Source organism: Manihot esculenta, chromosome 18 (genome assembly GCF_001659605.2).
Source record: "Manihot esculenta cultivar AM560-2 chromosome 18, M.esculenta_v8, whole genome shotgun sequence".
In the NCBI taxonomy this organism is placed as follows: Eukaryota; Viridiplantae; Streptophyta; class Magnoliopsida; order Malpighiales; family Euphorbiaceae; genus Manihot; species Manihot esculenta.
In genome coordinates this window covers 11232221-11251651 of record NC_035178.2, presented here as the reverse complement: position 1 = coordinate 11251651, position 19431 = coordinate 11232221, and the positions used below count along the sequence as shown (strand labels likewise).

The following is a 19431-nucleotide window of genomic DNA, read 5'->3' as shown; positions in this document are numbered from 1 at the left end:
TTATTTCATACTTTATTAAAATATATAATTTAGTAACAATAAATTAACAATATTAATATATTTTAAATTATTATTAATAAATTTTAATAGCAATTATTCTGTCAATAATAACATTAAATAATAAAAATTTATACAGAATTTTACATATAATTGTTAATATTATTATCATAAAAATTAAAATTATTTTAAAAATAATTCTAATTATACCAAAAATTCTATTCTAATTTATAATTTAAAATTTAAATGATCTTATCATCTAAATTTAATAAGTAATATTAATTAATTTAAATTATTTTATCTATTAAAATAAAATTAACAAAATTATATATATATATATTATATAAACGTCATAATTAAATTATTAAAATTACTCATAATAATTTAAAATTATTTCAATAAAATTAATTATAATTAAATATTAATATAAATTTACTATTAAAAATTTCAAAACTATTATTCATCTACATAAATTTTAATTTTATTATATTTTTTATATAAAATTATATAAAAAAATAAATTATATAAAAATTAAAATTCTGTTATTTACAAAATAAATTATAAATATTAAAATAAATATAAAAAAAGTGCGTAATAAAGGCTAGTGTATAATAAATATATAAGCTTTAAAATTATTTAATATGACGTCATCTATGCAATCTTTTTTATTTAAAATCAAAAGTTAAAAAAAAAAGGTAATTTTATCAAATGCCACTTTCGCCGAAAGTTTGTCTCCCTGCTGAGAAATTCCTCTTTGCTTCTGTACAATTTCATCGAAACTTCCTGCCCGGAGGAAGAAGATCTCAAATGGGTTCTCAAGTTCTTCATGATCTTGATATGGGTGTTTGATTTTCTTGCCTCTGCTCTTCCTCCGTCCTATATTCCTCACTCGTTCCTCTCACATCCTGCAATTCCTCTAGTTCAGTTTCAGGGTCTTGTCAAAATGGCTTCTACTTCATCTTCCATTGTCGCTTCTAAAACAACCTATGATGTGTTCCTTAGTTTTAGAGGTCCTGATACCCGCAAAAATATTACCAGCCATCTTTATGCTGGTCTGCTTCGAAATCATATCACAACATTCATAGATGTCAGTCTTGATAAAGGAGAAGAGATCTCAGTAAATCTTCTGAAAACCATTGAAGAATCAAAGATATCATTGATCATTTTCTCTGAAAATTATGCTTCTTCTCGTTGGTGCCTGGATGAACTCGTTAAGATAATGGAGTGTATGAAAACAATGGGGCGGAAGGTTTTTTCTGTTTTCTATGATGTAGACCCTTCTAATGTTAGAAATCAGACAGGGAATTTTGGAGATGCATTTGGAGAAGTTAAAGAACGATTCAAGGACAGCTTCGACAGGGTGCAGCGGTGGAGCTCTGCTTTGACAGAGGCAGCCAATCTATCTGGATGGGATTTGAGCAAATACAGGTAACTATTTTTTAGAATGATAATTGCTTGCCTATTGTTTGTGATTCTTTTTTATTGAATTGCAGTAATAATTTACTCTTAGTCTCAAACATGATATTCTATATATATAAAAAAAATCAATTGTATATTGTCTGATTCATTTGTATCATTCCAGCTAGAGCTACAAGCAAGACTACATTCCATTTGAACATGCCAAAATTAACGCTTTTTTTTTTTTCAATTTGTTGCTCTTCCTCTGTGAAGTCACTTCTGGCCATTCAACACAAACACTTTAGTGGACATGTAGATGTGATAGATATGATTTTGTGCATGTTGTAAAATTATCAGCTTGTTATGAATTTATGGTTTATGTCTCCACTGCAAGTACAAAAAAAGGGGAGAATTTCCTATTGATTTATTGTTCGATGTCTAAGTTTTCATTGGACTAATACTTTTTGTTATTGATGGCATATTTTTAGGCATGAATCAGAATTATGTGATGCAGTTGTCAATGAAATTAAGAAGAAACTGTATCCTATGTCCTTCACTGTTTCGTCTCAATTAGTTGGGATTGATTCACATATTGCGGAAATTCTATCATTGCTATGTATTGAGTCAACAGATGTTCGTTTTATTGGAATTTGGGGAATGGGTGGTATAGGAAAGACAACCATTGCAGAAGCTCTTACTAGTCAAATATCTGATCGATTTGATGCTTGCTACTTTTTTAGCAGTGTTAGGGAAAAATCATCAAAGCATGAATTAGTTCATCTACAGAAATCCCTTCTCTCAAAACTTTTATTGGATGAGGATTTGGGCATACAAATGCTTCATGCACTTCCCACTTTTGTTATAGACAGGCTGAGACGAAAGAAAGTTTTTGTTATTCTTGATGATGTTAATGAATCAATCCAGTTAGATGCTTTAGCTGGAGATCATGATTGGTTTGGCCCAGGGAGTAGACTGGTTGTTACAAGCAGAGATAAAGAGGTGCTTAATTATAGATGTGATAAAATATATGAGGTTAAGGGGCTCAAATTTAGTGACGCTCTTCAGTTATTCAGTATCAAAGCCTTCAAACAAAAGCATCCCTTAGAGGATTTTATGGAGTTGTCAAAAAGAGCAGTAGATTATGCAAAAGGTGTTCCATTAGCTCTTAAAGTCTTGGGTTCCCATCTGTGCAAGAAGTCTCCAAAAGAATGTGAGATTGTATTGAGAAAACTAAAACAGTATCCTGATGGAAACATTCTAAAAATCATGAGAGTGAGCTATGATGGACTAGATCAGATGGAGAAGGATATATTTCTTGATATTGCATGTTTCTTCAACAGAAAAAGAAAATGTTGGGTGGAAAACATACTGGATGGTTGTGATTTTCCTTCAAGTTGGGGATTAATTCGCTTACAGGAGAAGTGTCTCATAACTATTGTAAATAATATGTTAGGGATGCATGATTTAATACGGGAAATGGGTCAGTACATTGCTCGGCAGAGATGTAGCAGATTGTGGAACCCTAAGGACATTTGTCATATGTTGGCAACTAACAAGGTAAGCAGTAAAAGTTTTTCCTTTTCGTACAAGAGATCTGGGGAACCATATAAACCAAGGGGATATCAATTAGGGGAAGGATTAGCTTTTGTAAGTAATGAAGGCTTGTCTAAACTTGAAGAGCTTAACAAGTATTAATGTGCAATGAGTTTAATATTTCCTCCATCTTCAAATTATTTTGAAATTTCCCCAAGTCTGACTTTTTTACTAGAAAAAAAAAATCAAAAGCTTTTAATATTCCAAATCATTGAATGATTTTTATTTTCAACATATCATAAAATTGCTAATACGAAATATGGCATGAAATTACCCATTTTTTAGTAAAGAATTCAAAATTTAAAATACTTTTGATGATATTATTTGCTCATAACCATTTATTAACTTTTGCACTTGATTGTTAGGGGAGGGAAGCAATTGAAGGCATATTTTTGAATGTGTCTAACATGGAAATGATGCAGTTAAGTCATGTGGCCTTCTCACAAATGCATAACTTAAGATTGCTCAAACTTTTTAGGCCAAGGAATTGGCCAGAGAACAAAGCTCTGGGCTCTATGTTTGAATCTAGTCAAACAAATCACCTTTCGCATCTCTCCAATAAATTGAGTTTACTCCATTGGGATGAGTACCCTTACAAATCTTTGCCATCTAACTTTTCTATGCATAATCTTGTTGAACTTGACATGGAAGGCAGCAGAATTGAGCAACTTTGGGATGGAGACAAGGTAACTATACTTTATATTTGTAATTGTGTTAAATATGTCAGTTAGAGGGGTATTAAATATTGGTAGCTAATGTGCATGTTTTGAAAAGTGTGGATTCAAGATTTTAAAAATAAATAAATTTTTCTAGTGATGGCTTAAAGGAAATTAACCTACATGATTTCAAAGTTGTTTTCTATTTTGTCCATGTGCAGTATCCTCAAAAATTAAAACGACTCAATCTTTCTGAATCTGTGCACTTGAAGAGACTCCCAAGTCTCTCTCTAGCAACAGAGCTAGAGTGGATAATTCTGCAGGGATGTGAGAGTTTGCTTGAGATTCCTTCATCTATTGAATGCCTCCAAAAACTCGCTATTCTCAATCTGCATGGTTGCAAGAAGATAAGGAGTCTTCCAAACCTTACTCAGCTGAGATCTCTTGTTGAATTGTGGCTTTCTTATTGCTCAAATTTGAAGATGCTTCCAGAGATTCCAATAGGTATAGAACTGTTGGATCTGGAAGGATGTGGATTGGAGGAGTTGCCCCTATTCCTGAAGGACCTCAATAGATGTCATTTAGAGATAAGGAATTGCAAAAACCTTACAAGTCTCCCAAGATGTCTTCACAAATGTGTCTGGAAACTTGATCTCAGTGGCTGCTCAAATCTCAAAAATTTTCCAGAGATCATAGGGAATGTAAAAGAATTAGTGTTAAGTCAGACTGCAATAGAGGAATTGCCCTCATCAATCAAATTTCTTACTTCGCTTGTTGTGTTGAACATGGAGAAATGTGAAAGGCTCAAGAGTATCTCAAGCGGCATTTGTGAGTTGAAACGCCTTAAAAAGCTTGTTCTTAGTGGGTGCACAAAACTTGTGAAATTTCCTACTTTATATGGTTTGTGCTCTTTACGAGAGCTATATCTCCATGATACTGCACTTGAAGAAATTCCTGTCGACATTTGTGAGTTAAAATGCATTGAAAAGCTTGTTCTCTCGGGTTGTGCAAAACTTGAGAAATTGCCTCCTTTATACGGTTTGTGCTCTTTAAGGGAGCTATATCTTGATGACACTGCACTTGTCGAACTCCCTACTGACATTTGTGAGTTAAAATGCCTTGAAAAACTTGTTCTCAGTGGGTGTGTAAAACTTGAGAAATTGCCTCCTTTATACAGTTTGTGCTCTTTAACAAAGCTATATCTTGATGGCACTGCACTTGTTGAAATCCCTATTGACATCTGTGAGTTAAAATGCCTTGAAGAACTTGTTCTAAGTAGATGCACAAAACTTGAGAAATTGCCTCCTCTATATGGTTTGTGTTCTTTGAGAAGCCTATTTCTCAATGACTCTGCACTTGTAGAAATCCCCATTGACATTTTATCTTTGTCATCATTAAGAACAGTATGTCTAAAGAATTGCAAGAGACTCCAAGGTTTGCCGGAGCTTCCATTCCAACTACAAAATTTGAATGCAATAAATTGTACATCACTGGAAACTGCAGTATCAACCTCGTATATTGCACCCATGGAAGAACACAAAGATGAGCGCAGAAATCATTACAGATTCAATTACTGTAATTGCATAAATTTGGATCAGAAATCACGTGGCAACATTTTGGCAGATGTGCAGCTCAGAATTGAAGAAAGAGCCATGGCTAATACTACTGTAAGCCTCTCATTGTTCCCCCCCTCGCCTCTTTCTGTCTTCCCCTCCAAGCCTATATGTAAAGATCTGATTTTATTTTCTTTTGCATCCCCTTTTCACGCAGAGGAATAGAAAAGAAGATTTCCCTAATTCTTCTTTTGGTTTACCTGGAAGTGAAATTCCAGAGTGGTTCACATATCAAAACTCTGGATCTTCAATAGACGTTCTGCTTCCTCCATCCTGCTTTAATTCAAAGTTCTTGGGTCTTGCTTTTTGTGTTGTTCTGCAATTCAGGGATACTGTGGTCACCTTATCGCATCGTTTAACCTTTACATGCAAATGCCATTTCAGAAACTCTGAAGGTAAAAGAGAGGTTAATATATTTGCTTTTTTATGGCCTTTAGAGACTGTCCCTGAATCAGATCTTTTGTTCCTTTGGGACAATTGTAATTCAAGTAGTGAACTAAATGATTGGGTCAAAGAAAACTGCTGCAATGTCAACGAAGCCTCATTTGAGTTCAAAGTGACATTGGATCTTCTCATGGGTAAAGAAATTGTTGAATTAAAGATGGAAAGGTGTGGAGTTCAACTGTTACATGCCAAAGATGAGCCACAACATGTTGCAGCCAATCCAGATTCCCTAGAACAAGTGATAGAAACCAACATCAACAACAAGAGAAGCAGGGAAAATATCTCCCAAGTTGACCAGAGCAATATCATTACAGCTGGTGCTCCTGTTCATGAAGAAGAAGAATCACATCCTAAAAGAGTAAAGTGATCATCCTAAAAATTATTGTAAGCCAATCTCCTTTCTTTATTTGTTCTTCTATGATCTTTTCTCATGCTTTTAGTAGCTATTCATGTTAATACATAAATTATATCTAAAATATTTTTTCTCAAGTACATAACTAATGATTTTTGCATTTGAACCCATAATTTTGGATTTCGAAGTATCTAACTCTGTGAACATTACGTGCCCTGTGTAAGAAAATGGACTGTCCTAAGGTGTTCAAATATTGTTCAATGGTTAGAATGCTTTGCATGATATGCTGACTGTTAGCAATTCTCTACATGTTTTACTGCTAGAGGAAGTACTTCTGAATCCCTCATGTTCAAATGAATTTTTATGTAAGATCTTGCAAAGCTGAAATATGAAAAGAAATCATCAGAAAGCAAAGCAAAATATATCAACTCTTAAGTTGCCTTTTATTTTGAAAATGTATTAAAATATTTTTTTGATATTTTACTAATTAGTCTTTTTATTAATTTTAATTATTAAGTTTTGTAAAAATAAAAAATTACTATTTAGTCTCTATATTATATGAAAATTCACTAATTAGTCATTTGATTTTAAAAAATCAATCAATTAAAATGTCTCTGAAGTTTTAAAATATGTACTAATTAAAATTTTTTTATGAATTTTAGCTATTAAATGTTGCAAAAAAGGTTTTAAATGCCCTCAATTCAAAGAGAATAATCAGTGGATATTTTCACAAAATTGAGAGGTAAACTAATGAATTTTTTCTCACCACAATGATTAAATAGTAAATCAGATAACGATTAAATTAATAAAATAAATAATTAATATATTTTTTAATATTTTAGTGATGTTTTAATATATTTTTAAAAATTGACGGATCAACTAATGAGTTTTATTATAGTATTTGGACTAAATAATAATTTTTTTTGTAAAAAATTTAAAATACCCTTAAAATGAAAGAAATAAATAATAGATATTTTTATAAAATTAATGGGCCAATGAGTTTTTTCATATTATAGAAATTAAATTAATAAAAAAATTAATTAATAAATTTGTTTAAACTTCAAGTAATTTTTAATATATTTTTTAAAATTAATAAGTTAATTAATGAATTTTTTTTATAATATAAGGATTCTTTAATAAAATTTTTTTTATAATAATAAAATAAAAAAAATTCATAAATTAATTGAAAAAACATATAATAAAAAAATGAATTTGATTTTATAAAGATAAGATCTTGAAATTGTTAATAATATTATTATAAAAAAATTTAAAGAAATATAATGATTTAACAGAATTTGTAATAAAAAAATCAATATTTGCACTTTTTAGTTTTTGATTTTTTGATTTTAAAAACACTTCCTAGCAAGTAATAAAAACAAAAACAAAACACTAGAACAATCATTTACCGTGAGTTTGACATTCATTTATTTTTTCTTTCCTTTCATAATTTTTATTTATTTATTTTAATTATTTTAAAATTATTATTCACTTTTTTTACATTATAATAATATATATATTAATTATTATAACAGTATTTAATTTTGTTTTATTTTTAAAAATCTTTCAATCTATCTATTAATATTTAATAAAATTTAATATTTTTAAAATCAATATAATTAAAAAAGTTAATAAAAAATTATCTTTTTAATATATATATATATAAATAAAATGAAGAAAAATATCTATACAAAAGGAATAATATTTTTTTAAAAAATTTTTAAATCTAAATAAAATTAATTTAAAAAATTATTACAATTACAATAAATTTATAAATTGAAATTTTTTACTATAAATATCAAAAATTATAAAATTATTATCCTTTTAAACCGCTTTAAATAAAAGTTATTATATTAATGACAATGACACTTTTACAATAATTATTAATTTATTATTTTTTAAAAGTGAAAAAAACAAACTAAATTCAGTAACATCATGGAATTTTTATTTTTTTATTTTTTGTAAAATTAGAAATATCTTTTTATTTTTTCTAAAAACTGTTTATTTAAAAACAAATAAAATACTATTTTTTTAAATATCATATTTAATAATAAATAAGAATATAAATAATTGAAATAAATTATTTTTATTAAATATGTAATATTATAATAAAAAAATTATTATTTGATTCTAGTCTTTATGTGACAATTGGTTGTATCCATTTTCTATCATGTAAATCCTCCTGATGTTAGAAACCAGCCGGAAAATTCGGGAGATTTTTTTTTTTTTTACAGGAATCTCAGGAATTGAAATTAAAAGGTAAAAAATGCTCCATGTGGTCCCCACTTTTATTAAGTATTCCCTCGAGAGAAAGAAAGTTCTTGCAATTCACTCATTAAACTCCTAAATTAAATATGAATTTATAAAAATCATATTAGTTAAATATAAAATAATTATATTATCAATAATTTATTAAAAAAATAAAATTTATGGTATATACTGATTATATTTTAGATTTTAAAAAAAAATTATCTCATAATTTTTGTTTAATACATATGCTAATATTTTTTTGAATTTTTAATTATATTTATCTTAAATACATTAAATTTTAAAAAATATTTTGAGAGGTTTATTGAAAGAAAAATAAAATTAAATAGAATTGTATATAAAAAAAAGAATTTTAAAAGATATTTTAAGAGGTTTATTAAAAGAGAAATAGAATTATATAAAAAAATAATAATAATTTTAAAATAATTAAAAAAAGATAAATAAAAATTATAAAACGGAGCAAAAATTAATTATAATTTAAATTATTATAAATGTTAATAAAATTTTGAATATAATTAATTTTTTTAATAAATTATTAATGATAAGATTAATTTATATTTTATTATTATGATTTTTATGAATTTTAAGTGTCGAACGTATTATAATTTCAGTATAATATTTAATAAATTAATATAAAATAATATGATGATGTAGAATTTATAAATAATGTAGATTAAAATAATATTTTTTAGAGATAATTACACCAAATTATTTAATATATTTTTAAATAAAATACAGTATTTTAATTTATAATAAAAAGGCTCATATATTTTTTTTTCCTTCAATACTATTAAATAGTACTGATAAATTATAATTTATTTCTTAATATTCAGTAAAAGTTATATTTTAGTTTCTGTATTTTTTAAATTTAATTTTTTAAGTTTTATTTGATTAATAAAATAATTATTTATTTTAAAATTTATTTTTTAATTAAAATTATTCTTTATAATTTTATAAATTGATTCTAATAATTACTAATAAATCCTTATATTTATAAATTAATATCTTTGTTGATTATATTTTAAAATATCATAGGTAAAAAACAATAAAGTAAAAAATTAAATAAAAAAATTTATTATTTTCTTTTTATTTTAATTAAATAAAAAATAATTGAGGAGGGAAAAATTAGAGAAAAAGAATTCTTAGAGTTAGAGGGAAAGAATTCTTAAAGTTTCAATTTAAGTGCATATATAGTGTGTGAAGATTCTTTGATTTAATTTTTATTTTATTAATTTTTATTAAATTTATTAATCATAAAAATTATTTATAAATAATATAAGTATTTATTTATAAATAATTATAATATTTAAAAATTAATTTATAAAAACATAGAGATGAATTATAATTTAAGAGATTATTTTATTATAAAATAAAATTTTATAATTAAATTTAGATATGCATTTAGGCATGTGATCAAATTTAAGAAATCATAAATTTTATTTTTTCAACTTTCAATATTCGTTTTAAAAAAATAAAATTTAAATATATATGAATTAAATTATATATTTTATAAAATTTTAACAACTAAAATATTAGAAAAAACTTCATTTTAATATCTTAAAAATATATCAAACACATAGTAATTTTTTATAATTACTTTTTTTATTTCTTTTTAAAAATTTTTTTTTGGAATATTACTATTACTCTAGTGTTATTTTATTTGGGAGAAAAATTTTGAAGTGAGACTCATTCCTCGAGTAACGCCACGCTAATAAGAGTTTTTTTTTTTATTTTAATTAATTATTTTTATAAAAATTTATTTCAGATTGTAATAAAAAGTTAATAAATAGAATATAATTATTAAAAAGTTATCTAACCAATATAAATTTAAATAGAAAAATAATTTACTTTATTAAACTGAACATTTTTTAAATAGCAATAAATTATAAATTTTTATCCATATTTTCTTATTGTCTTATTTATTTTTATTTTTACACTATAATAATATATAAATAGATTATTATAATTTTATTTTATTTTTAAAAGATCTCTTCAAACATCTCTTTATATTTAATAAAATTTAATATTTTTAAAATAAATATAATTATAAAGTTAATAAAAAAATTTTAAAAATAAAATAGATAAAAATTATCTCACAGAATAAGTATAATAAAGTTATTAAGTATTTAAAAAATTTAATAAAATTATTATAATACAATTATAAAACAGATTGTAGATAAAATAAATAGTATATTAATAATTAACTTTATCTTAATGGAATAAAATTTTAAAATTATTAATTTTATATTTTTATTTCACATAAAATTATTAATTTTAAATTTAGTTATTTATAATTTAAAAGTTATAACAATTTTTTATCGTTAATTATTTTATATAATCTTTATTTTTAATTATCGTAATGGATTATAATATAATATTATTGATTTGAAAGTATTATTAAAATATTAATATTTTTTTTAAAATAAAAATTAAAAATCGGAGTGTAAAATTTAAAATATTTTAAATTTATTTAAATATATTTATCATTAAATTAAAATTATGAACTTAAATATTAATATTTATTTATTTTAATATTTATCGTTAATAGTATTAAAATTTTAATTACTATAAATTAGAAACTAATTAATATGTTAATTTGAAAATCAACAAGTAAACGCTTCCACTATCTGAAGAGTAAGATGCTTTACTAACTTGAGAGGATTTTCTGTCTCTAGAAAAGTCTAGATAGAGATGTAATGCAGGTTGCAGAATTCACAGTAAAAAGAAAATTTGTGATATATTAATGGAAGCATGGCAGGTTGGCCCACATGACATGGCCGGCACATGTACACGCGTGAAAAGGATACAAGTCAGAATTTTGCTACTATTTAAATATGGGAGCCAATAGAACAATAGCAGCTCATCAGTAATAATTGGCTCACTGCACTTTGACTTCCAGTTCTACGTTGCTACTTTTCAAATAGTCCACGTAGTATATCACTGCTCACTGTCCTAAGTCGGGATTTCTCATCGTTTGGGACACGGCTAATATTAGCTTGCCCGTGCAGCACGGGATCCACTTCGCGTTTATCTTATCTCTTGGGACACCGACGCCATCATCTGAAGACTCAACTTCACTACCACGTCAACGCTCCAATTCTCTCACCAAGGTTGTCTTCCTTCACTGAAAATTTAAATCTTGTTTATTTGTTAAAAAAATAACTTTTACACGAAAAATATTTTTTATAAAACTTGTTTTACGTGAAAAATATATTTTAAAAAAATAATTTACTTTCTAATTTCTTTTTTATTTTACAGAAAATATTCTAACATTTTCTGATACTTAGATCGAGCACTAAAAAATAATAAATGTAAAATATTTTTTTACATCAACTTTAATTAATTATGTTCACATATAAGAGGATTGCGGACAATGTAAGGCGTTGAGAAGATGTCGGTGGAATAGGTTGGAGATGAGCTGAGGCTTTTGAGAGTTGAGTTGGGGGTATGGGTTCGTGATAGGGAGTTTACAAGCGTAGTTGCATGCTGTGACCATGATTGATTAAGTTGAAATTGAAAAAATTGATCAAATTGAATTGATTTAAAATTTTAATTTGATTTTTTATTTAATTCAGATTCATTCTGTTTTTAATTTAAAAAATTTTAGTTATTTTAGTTTGGTTAGATTTTAATAAAATAAAATTAAAAAAATTAAATTAAACTGATTAGTGATAATAATATGTTATTTTTAATAATATAAAAAAATTAAATATATTAATATTAAAATATTTCAATTAAATTTTAAAATAATAAAAATAAAATATAAAAAATAAAAAAAATTTATTAAAAATCAAAACTGATCAAATCGAACCGAATCAGATCGGTTCGGTTCGATTTGATTTTTAACTAAAATCAATTCGATTCAATTTTTATAAATACTAAAATTTTAATTTTTAATTTATTCAATTCGATTCGATTTTAAATTAAACCGATAGAATGCTCACCCGCATCTTCTCATGAATGCCCATAGCTCATGTCTTCTCACTGTGAGAACAAAGATAATCTAGATTAATGGGTATGGTTTGAATTCTCGGTGTGAGAAAATGAAAACTTAGATTTATTGATACAGTAGGTTTCTACTTTTCTGAATATGGATATATTTTTTAAATTTATATAGGAAATTTGCTTGTCTGGGATAATTTAAATTTTCTATGTTAAGTTTTTTTAAATATGATTAATAAAATTTATATAGAAAAAAATGTTTGTATTTGTATATTTTAATATATTTTTTTTAAATTATATATTCTAAAATTAAACAATATAAACATTAGAAAAGAAAAAAAAAAGCATGACAAGTAAAAAATCAGAAACAATAAACCAGTATGAAAAAAAATAATCTTAATTAGTAAAATAATTATTTTATTCTTTACTAAGCAGATTTTTTTTATTAAAAAAAGCATTCAAAGGGAAAATTATTTCCTTAACATTGGATATTTTCTTGTATATAAATTTGCATAAACATTTGACAATTACCTCATGGATTTATTTGAGTTTAACATAATTAATAATGTAAATATAATAAATAAAATATTTTTTATAAATTTTTATTCTACTCTACATAAATAATTGCAAGCTCTATGTCAATAATAATTTTTATATAATTTAATTATATATAATTTATTTATAATATAAAAAATAATCTCAATTAAGTTCATAAATTACTTGAATTAAAGATTATAATGCTTGAATTGATTCCATTTATTATTCAAATTATTTGAAATTTAATATGACTTAATTTAATTAGATTATTCTTTAATGTTTTATGAGTTAAATTTCAACAATTAATTAAATTATTTAATAAAAAAATTAATTAAATCCTTAATATTTCCATTTTAATTGAAAAGTTGATCTAGTTTGGAGGTATTTCCTTTCTAGAATTAAAAAAAAATTACAAAAATTCAATTTAAATAAATTTTCTTATTAATCTTTAATCTTTGTATTTAGAATAAAAAAGTATTTTTTAAATTAAAATTTTTATTTAATTCTAATAATTATGTACAAATGCAATTAAAACTTAATCAATTTATATTTTTAATTTTTATTATTGGAACAATTCATTTTATAATAGAAAAAATTTAAAAAAAAATAATTTTATTTTAGATGAGATGATTAATAAAAGAATTTAAATAAATTTTTATTTCTTAAATTAAAAATAATGAAAAGGAAATAAATCTTGTATTTTAAACAAGAGGATTAATAATTAAATTGATTTTTTTATTGCTAAGTGTGATTAAGGAAGAGATCCGTTAGCAAAAGATAGCGACACTAAGAAATATAAAAACGGCGACAATGGTAATGAAGCCACGGCACTACGCGCTCGGTCCCCTTAATCTGCGTCGTTGCCGTGTTCTTTCTTCTTCTTCTTCTGTACAAAATCCCAATTCTTCTCCTATCCTTTTTAATTCCATAATTCGCTTCCAATTCGCCTGCTGAATCTCTCCAAATTTCCTTCTACTATATTTCCTCTTTCCGATAATTCAGAATCTAGGTAATCTGTTGATTCCTGTTTAAACCAAGTGTGAGTGTGTGTATGTGTTTTTAAATCTTGTGTATTTAATGCTTTATTAAACATGTACAAGATCTCATTTCTGCTTTCATTGAGCTTTTTTTAATATATATTGTTCGGATGTCTTATCTTCTAGTTTCGGATTTTGTTGTTTAGTGAAATATTTTATATTTGAATTTTTTACATGGCAACAGCGTGGTCTATGCGTAGAATTGGGGAATTGTAATCTGGGTTTTCAATGTATGTTAGTTTGTGTTATTTCATAATCGATTTTGGTGAAGCAGTGTTTTCTTATGACCCTTGGCTATTTTGCTTTGCTGCTAAGGTGAATTTTCTGTATTTTCTAAAGATACCCATTTGTAGTTTATTGAGCTGGATGTAGATAGTGAATTTATTCGCAAGCTAATTACTTGTAATTCCTTGTTTAGACGTTTCTAAATCAGATTTTACTTTCCTAAATGTTGAAGTAATGCTTGTTTGCTTTTTCATTTTATTGGAGATTATGCTTTACTTGTCCGTTACAATGTACCTCTTGCTATTTTTTCCTATCAAGTGCTTCTGTTTGTCATTGAAGAATACGTGGTGGCAGTTCATTGAATTTCACGTGGAATAGCTGAATCTATAAGCTAAATTCACTTTTTTTTTTATTGAAGTTTGAGAATACACATGAGAGTATAGTATATTAGTGCTGATTTGGAGCAAAAAACTTGTATTCTGTAAATTGAAATTAACAAAGGCGAGTCCTTGTGTTATCTGATGCAGGGTGCTCCATTATTTTTTAATCTATAAGCTGTCAGGCTCTTTGGATTGATGTACAATGCAGAGATCACGTAGAGCTCTTCTTCAAAGAAGAGCTTTTGAGAAGGCTATCGGTGGAAGAACTCTGTTGTGCAAGGTTTCCCTTTCTTTGTTTCTTGTTTTATGGGGGCTTTTCTTCCTGTTCAGCTTATGGATCAGTCGTGGTGATGGTTATAGGGGTAAGATTTTAATCAACAATGCTATTTCTACTAGTTTCTCTTGAAAATAGGCTTTTAGCTGTCATATATTTATTATCAACTATGACCTGGAAATTTAACAATTTTCCATAATTTGCGTTATCTTAGTTTTCTTTTCCTTTCTGATTACAAGCAAGTATATTCTCTCTCAATGCCTTTATATTATAGTTTGTCTTCTTCAAATTTGTCAGGTACATGTTTCCTGTTAAATATTGTTGTGAACTGCAACTCCTGGGAAGTTTAGGAGTTGTAATATTCAATTTTATATATAACTTGTGAATCTTAGTTGGTTTAGATAGATTAGTCATTATTTTTCTTCTCTAACCTGACTGATTTTGGAAATGCCTCAACTTCAACCTCAGTTAATTGCTAGTTTCTCATCATTCTCTCTTTTATTTCTTTTGTTGAGATGAACCTGCACTTCATCCTGAATAAATTGCTAGTTTCTCATCATTCTCTCTTTTATTTCTCTGGTTTAGATGAATCTGTAGTGCATACAGCTGGCATATCAACTTGCAACGAAGCAAATTTGGAATGTTGTAAATTTTCCGAGTCCCTGGAAAAAGTTTTTTTAAATGAAATTTGTTCTGTTCGTTCAGATGAAAGTTTGTGTACAGATAGAGCTGAAACCAGGGGTTCCAACAATGAGTTACTTGGTAGTGAAGGAAACACAGAAGATGCCTTTGTTATGGAGCAACATGAAGCAATCTCTGTTTCAGATGTGAAATTTGAAAATTCTAAGATTAATAGATTATCTAATTCTGTACCCTTGGGTCTTGATGAATTCAAAAGCAGAGCATTCAGCTCGAAAAGTAAATCAGGAACTGCTCAAGCTGGAGGTGTAATTCATAGAGTAGAGCCTGGGGGTAAAGAGTACAATTATGCATCAGCATCAAAGGGAGCAAAGGTATTGGCTTTTAATAAGGAAGCGAAGGGACCCTCTAATATCTTAGGCAAAGACAAGGACAAGTACCTTCGAAATCCATGCTCTGCTGAAGAGAAATTTGTTGTAATAGAACTTTCAGAAGAAACCTTAGTAGATACAATTGAAATAGCAAACTTTGAGCACTACTCTTCTAATTTAAAAGATCTTGAGCTGCTTGGCAGTTTGGTTTATCCAACAGACTCATGGGTCAGGCTTGGAAATTTTACAGCTGCTAATGTTAAACATGCTCAAAGGTTTGCTCTTCAGGAGCCACAATGGGTGAGATATCTAAAGCTGAATCTTCTTAGCCATTATGGTTTCGAGTTTTATTGTACTCTAAGTGTTGTTGAAGTTTATGGAGTTGATGCTGTGGAAAGAATGCTGGAAGATTTGATCTCTGCTGAAAACAAAATTGTATATGAAGAGGGAACTGGTGAGCAGAAACTACCCTCTCAATCAGAGTTTTCATATGTTGATGATTTTGATCAGGAACTGAATATGGAAATTGAATCTGGCACTTCAGTTGGGAACTCAAATGTAAGGCGTGAAGTTCTGAAAAATAAAGTGCCAGATCCAGTGGAAGAAATTCGTCACCAGCAAGTAGGTAGAATGCCTGGGGACACTGTGCTTAAAATATTGATGCAAAAAGTCCGTTCTCTGGACTTAAGTTTATCTGTTTTGGAACGATATTCGGAGGAGGTGAATTATAGATATGGCAATATTTTCAAAGAATTTGACAAAGATTTGGGAGAGAAAGATTCTGTTTTAGAGAAAATCACATCTGACATAAAGAATATCTTTGACAGCCAGGAGATCATAGTATGTGATTTTAGTACCTTGCTAGTTTTTCTGTTTACAATTTTCTTTTATTCCAATTGGTCTCTCTTAGCTCAGAATTGTCATTTTGTAAATTCTCTTGCAGGCTAAAAATGTTGATGACCTTCTTTCTTGGAAATCTCTTGTTTCTACGCAGATGGATATTCTCCTCAGTGATAATCTTGCTCTAAGGTTGCTTCATTTTTCTTTGAACTATGATAAACTTCAGCTATTAATACACAATAGTTCTAAATTATTTTACAATTAGATGGTGATTTTTTATTAAAAGCACCCTTGAATTTGTATGCAGTAATCACTCTTCACTTTTTGATGGGTTATTTTAATTAAAAGGAAGAAGGAAAGAAAAAAAACTTTGGTGTATATGAGAGTGGTTTGTGACACAATGAGATTTTGGGGCCTGCTTAAGAAAAATTGGTTAGAGTTCCTGATCACTGTTGATTTTCTTGTGCTCTTTCAAATAGCATGAATGTGAATTATTAGAATAGACTATCATGTTAGAATTTTCTTTTTTTTTTTTTTTTTTTTGAATGAATGGTAGAAATTCAAACCCTTTTTTATATTCTCTATACCGACCTACTTTCTTTGATAGTTCATAACACGAGTATGAACATAAGGAGGATCACAAATCACAATCATTGATACAGTTCTAAAGCATAGTTATTGTGGAAAAAGAGCAAAGCAAGCAGCAGTGTAGATGCCTGGATACTGGACTCTCTGCTTGCATTAGGTTTCACTTCACATACGCACTTTTACTTGATTTGTTATAGTTTACTCTGGATGTGCAAAGTGCTTCTTTTGGAGACTTTTGAGGTTGATTGTGTGCTATTATGCATTTATGCTAGGATGTGACATATTCCTAGTGCACCAATTTCAAGATAGGCCATGAGCTATGCTTAGATATGACCAACACATTTATAAAATCAAAACGATGGGATGACTTTTGTCCTATCTTCGATGATACCATTATTACAAGTGGGATACTAGGGGAACATTAAGTTGTTTCTTCAAGTCAATTGCCCTCTGTATTTATTTCAAGTCATCAATTCTGTCTTTTGGGCACAAGTGCCCTCTCCTCTCTCTCTCTCTCTCCATGTATTTCTATTGTTGAGAATTTGACGTTTCTTGGTTTGGTGTAATTCTCATGCTAATTAGTGCCACTTTATGTACAGATCAATGGTTGAAGGTGTTCAAAGGAAACAAATATCTATGGAAAATAAGGGTATAGCTATATTTTCTATTTGCTTAAGTTTTGGATTTCTAGCTTTTGCAAGGCTATTGGTAGATATATGGTTGAGCCTTTATAAGGCATTTAGTGTTCAGAGAACAGAGAAGTCCAGGAAATTTTGTTGGATGAGCTCTTCCTGGCTCTTGTTATTATTCAGCTGTAGCATTATTTTGTTAATATTATCGTTATAATTTTGCAATATCTTCTTGTCTATGCATGTATTAGATTATTTTCATTTTTAGAGGGATAAATACTCATAAGGTTCTTGATGTTTGGACTAGTGAATATGAAGAGAGACTATTAGAAAAGGGAGATAAATGAAAGGCTTCTTTTTGTCTGCTGCTATTTATTTTATGGTACAGTTTTCTGGTTTATCTTTTGAATTTGTCAGAAGATCATCCAAATGGGAAACTGATTCAATTGAATGCTGATAACCTTTTCTATATGGGGACAGAAGGTTAATGCTATGTTTGGTTCAATTTTTATCTCCAAATATTTTGTCAGAGCCAAAGATTGGCGTAACTTTAGAGGTAAGTATTTGGTCGCTTTAGTTGAGAACTAAACCGAATTGCTAAATATCAAAGTACTGAACCGAATCAAAATGTTAAGGGAATCAGAATAGAACTGGATTGTACTGATTCAGTTCTATTTGAATTAATCGATTTGAACTGTGAACTTTTACGTTCACCAAGCTTTTTTTTTTTTTTCCGAAACTTTACTATCAATTGTTTGAACTTCAAACAACCAAAAAAAAAAAAAAAAAAAAAAAAAAAAAAAAAAAAAAAACTATTGGTTGTTTGAAGTTCAAACAATTGATAGTAAAGTTTCGAAAAAAAAAAAAAAAAAGACAAATCTTTTGTAAGTGGAAATTATGGTTCCATCAAACACCAAGAAGAGTGTATTAAACCTTTAAGAGCAATGTGGTCTAACGCATCAACCTTCAATCTTCAAATCACTAGCTTTAGCCTTCACGAATTGCTAAATATCAAAGTCACTAGCTTGAGCGAAGAGGACGCCCCAAGAACGAGACAGTTTATTTAAAAATTTAAATTTCAAGAGTGAGATCTTATAAATTATATTGAGAAATATCTCTCATTCAAACTAAAAAAAAATTTCCTATTAAGATTATAAATCATAAATATAACAATATCATTACTAGTCCTTCACATACTTTATTTTATCAATTTTTCATTAATTAAATTAATTTAATTTTTTTTTATTTAAATCAAATAGGGATCGATCTAGACTCCTCCAATCGCAACGGTCTTATTAGCGAGTTCTTTGTTTTTTACTAGCAAAGGAATTGCATTTCGATATTATAAGATGCAATTTATCTTATAAAAGCTATGGTAGTATGAATTTTCTATGAAGTATAACTGAATGGTGAAATATGATTGAAGGGACACCAAAGAATATTGTACAAAATAAAAAAATATGTTTTACACTCTATGTGGTAAATTTAACTGACAGACTGTACACCTGTTTGGTAATGTCATACACAATAAATTCTGCACTATTATAACAATGACAACAATAAGTGAATGTAAAACTGATTCTTCCCTATAATATTACAATTGAATTTATAGGGGTATTTTTGTCAAATTAAAACCAATTTCTATCCTTCA

The 19431-nt window shown here is 27.3% G+C and overlaps 2 protein-coding genes across 4 annotated transcripts; both read left to right on the top strand.

Annotated features, from left to right (window-relative positions):
* Positions 1-697: 697 nt before the first annotated feature.
* LOC110606215 (disease resistance protein RPV1) lies at positions 698-6162 on the top strand. Its single transcript, XM_021744972.2, has 5 exons — positions 698-1425; positions 1884-2952; positions 3354-3674; positions 3866-5311; positions 5415-6162. The coding sequence occupies exons 1-5, from the start codon at positions 824-826 to the stop codon at positions 6066-6068; spliced, it is 4092 nt and encodes a 1363-aa protein (XP_021600664.2). The 5' UTR covers positions 698-823; the 3' UTR covers positions 6069-6162.
* A 7434-nt stretch (positions 6163-13596) lies between these two features.
* LOC110605889 (SUN domain-containing protein 4) lies at positions 13597-18005 on the top strand. 3 transcript variants are annotated; one of them, XM_021744564.2, is made up of 5 exons: positions 13597-13806; positions 14587-14801; positions 15419-16563; positions 16667-16752; positions 17751-18005. In XM_021744564.2, the coding sequence occupies exons 2-5, from the start codon at positions 14642-14644 to the stop codon at positions 17995-17997; spliced, it is 1638 nt and encodes a 545-aa protein (XP_021600256.1). In that variant the 5' UTR covers positions 13597-13806; positions 14587-14641; the 3' UTR covers positions 17998-18005. The 3 variants fall into 3 exon arrangements, with proteins under 3 accessions (XP_021600256.1, XP_021600254.1, XP_043809582.1); XM_021744562.2 differs by having other exon boundaries at positions 13598-13806; positions 15299-16563; XM_043953647.1 differs by having other exon boundaries at positions 13598-14801; positions 15299-16563.
* Positions 18006-19431: the final 1426 nt, after the last annotated feature.

What these genes read in the sequence shown, in the direction of transcription:
- LOC110606215 (XM_021744972.2), top strand. Translation starts at nt 824, where the DNA reads ATGATCTTGATATGGGTGTTTGATTTTCTTGCCTCTGCTCTTCCTCCG. An exon ending in TGGGATTTGAGCAAATACAG is followed by an intron (nt 1,426 to 1,883) that starts GTAACTATTTTT and finishes GCATATTTTTAG; the next exon opens with GCATGAATCAGAATTATGTG. An exon ending in ATATGTTGGCAACTAACAAG is followed by an intron (nt 2,953 to 3,353) that starts GTAAGCAGTAAA and finishes CTTGATTGTTAG; the next exon opens with GGGAGGGAAGCAATTGAAGG.
- LOC110605889 (XM_021744562.2), top strand. Translation starts at nt 14,642, where the DNA reads ATGCAGAGATCACGTAGAGCTCTTCTTCAAAGAAGAGCTTTTGAGAAG. An exon ending in TCGTGGTGATGGTTATAGGG is followed by an intron (nt 14,802 to 15,298) that starts GTAAGATTTTAA and finishes TCTCTGGTTTAG; the next exon opens with ATGAATCTGTAGTGCATACA. An exon ending in TTGACAGCCAGGAGATCATA is followed by an intron (nt 16,564 to 16,666) that starts GTATGTGATTTT and finishes ATTCTCTTGCAG; the next exon opens with GCTAAAAATGTTGATGACCT.